This window comes from Oratosquilla oratoria, unplaced genomic scaffold, assembly GCF_046742065.1.
Source record: "Oratosquilla oratoria isolate Oo_2021 unplaced genomic scaffold, ASM4674206v1 SCAFFOLD348, whole genome shotgun sequence".
In the NCBI taxonomy this organism is placed as follows: domain Eukaryota; kingdom Metazoa; phylum Arthropoda; class Malacostraca; order Stomatopoda; family Squillidae; genus Oratosquilla; species Oratosquilla oratoria.
The window spans coordinates 33255-35000 of record NW_027467697.1 but is presented as its reverse complement, the minus strand read 5'-3'; the positions used below and the strand labels follow the sequence as shown (position 1 = coordinate 35000).

At 54.0% G+C, this 1746-nt stretch overlaps 1 protein-coding gene across 1 annotated transcript; it reads right to left on the bottom strand.

The window, feature by feature from the left end:
* Window positions 1-127: 127 nt before the first annotated feature.
* Window positions 128-1133, bottom strand: LOC143023108 (uncharacterized). Its single transcript, XM_076181600.1, has 2 exons — window positions 766-1133; window positions 128-389 (listed from the first exon to the last, which is right to left on the bottom strand). The coding sequence occupies exons 1-2, from the start codon at window positions 1130-1132 to the stop codon at window positions 139-141; spliced, it is 618 nt and encodes a 205-aa protein (XP_076037715.1). The 5' UTR covers window position 1133; the 3' UTR covers window positions 128-138.
* Between the last annotated feature and the right edge of the window lie 613 nt (window positions 1134-1746).

Sequence of the window (1746 nt, the reverse complement as noted above, 5' to 3'; positions counted from 1 at the left end):
ACCCACCCACAGCCACGAACGTCTCCCACCGTTCCTCGGCCAGGCCGCCTTCAGAGTGATGGGGTCCCGGCGCTTCCCGGCCAAATCGCGTGGCCGGGAATCGGGCTCGCTCGCGTTGGCGGAACACCCCCGCATAAATTATGACAATACTTGTTGCTTACCTGAGCTAACGGGCGACTGTAGTTCCTCGTGCTCTGGAATTGGCGAGGGCGCGTAGTGATTGGCCAGTCCCAGCGTCAGCCGCCCAATAGACGAGGGCAACGAGGTCACGTGGCTGGTCATGTGACTCACATTGTGTGCTGTGATTGGTGGACTCTTGCGCGGGAACGTCCCATTGGCCACAGAGAAGGCCTGCTGACCCTGAAGCCCAGCGCCGGATTCTGTGAGGACTATCAGTAATTATCAGAGAGTGTATAAAGACGTTCAGAGCCAAATTAACATATCGATATGCAAGAGCTATCCCCCAGTTTGGTTATTACATTCCAAAATGTCATTTAAATTGGAGATGGGGTCAACCCCCTGCGGGGAGAGGTGTGTATGTGTGTGTGTGTGTGTGTGTGTGTGTGTGTGTGTGTGTGTGTGTGTGTGTGTGTGTGTGTGTGTGTGTGTGTGTGTGTGTGTGTGTGTGTGTGTGTGTGTTTGTTGGGGTGGGGGTGGAGAACCTACGACAGACGAGTTTCTTGGAATAGGTTGAAGGTGAGGTGAGGAAGGTGGTGTGCAAAGAACCTGAAGAAGGTACCTAGACCTGAGACGAGATGCACTCACCTGAGGAACTACTGACGCTGCTGGGCGCGAAGGTGCTACTGCTGGAGGTGCTCGTCGTGTGTGGGGGCGTGGTGCTGTTGTTACTGGGGCTGCCGATATTCATCATGCTGCTGTTGCTGTTGTTGTTGTTGTTATTATTACTGTTGTTATTAATGCTGTTAACGGCCATCAGCAGATGCTCAGGAACATGGGACAGAGGAGGACTCTGCGACGGCGGCGCCCCTCCGCCTCCTCCTCCTCCACTTCCGCTTCCTCCGCCGCTCGGGTACCCGGTTGCGGCGGCTGCGGCGGCGGCGGCGGCGGCTGCTGCTGCAGCGGCGGCGGCAGCCGACTCCTGCAGAAGAAAGAACATAGGTGTGAGAGTCATGAATTAGCACATAATCTCTCTCCCAAGCACCTCAACTTCCCCCCTTCCCTCACCTTACATGCAACGTGGGCAAGAGAGGTTGCCAGATGTACAACTGGCGTCACTTGTAAGTACCACAGTGGTCAGAGTACTTCCCTACGCTGAACATTTACGATACGAGTGACCCTATCTGGCCGTAAAAAAACTTTCCGAGGTCGTAAACTTAAGATCTGAAGGCAAACGCCGCCCATGGCTCCATACGATTCAGCATGAAGTGCTTCCAGGTGTAGACAATTGTACAAACACACACACACACACACACACACACACACACACACACACACACACACACACACACACACACACACACACACACACACACACACACACACACACACACATACACACCTCGAAGCGCAGTGGTTAGAGTTCTCGCCTGCCACTACGGAGGTCCGGGATCGACTCCCACCCAGAGCTGAAATAATTTCAGTATCGCTGCGCTGTGGGTTGTTACTCCAACTCTCGTGGGCGAGGGGCTGTGTGTGTGTGTGCGTGTAAAGTCACAGTATTACCATAGATAGGCCATACGAGCTCTGAGCTCTCATCCGGGAGTTTAATAACTATCGATCACGAGT

Excerpts from the sequence above, each read along its gene's own strand:
- LOC143023108 (XM_076181600.1), bottom strand. The coding sequence starts at position 1,132 with ATGACTCTCACACCTATGTTCTTTCTTCTGCAGGAGTCGGCTGCCGCC. Across the intron at positions 390-765 it reads CAGCGTCAGTAGTTCCTCAG|TCCTCACAGAATCCGGCGCT; the intron begins GTGAGTGCATCT and ends AATTACTGATAG.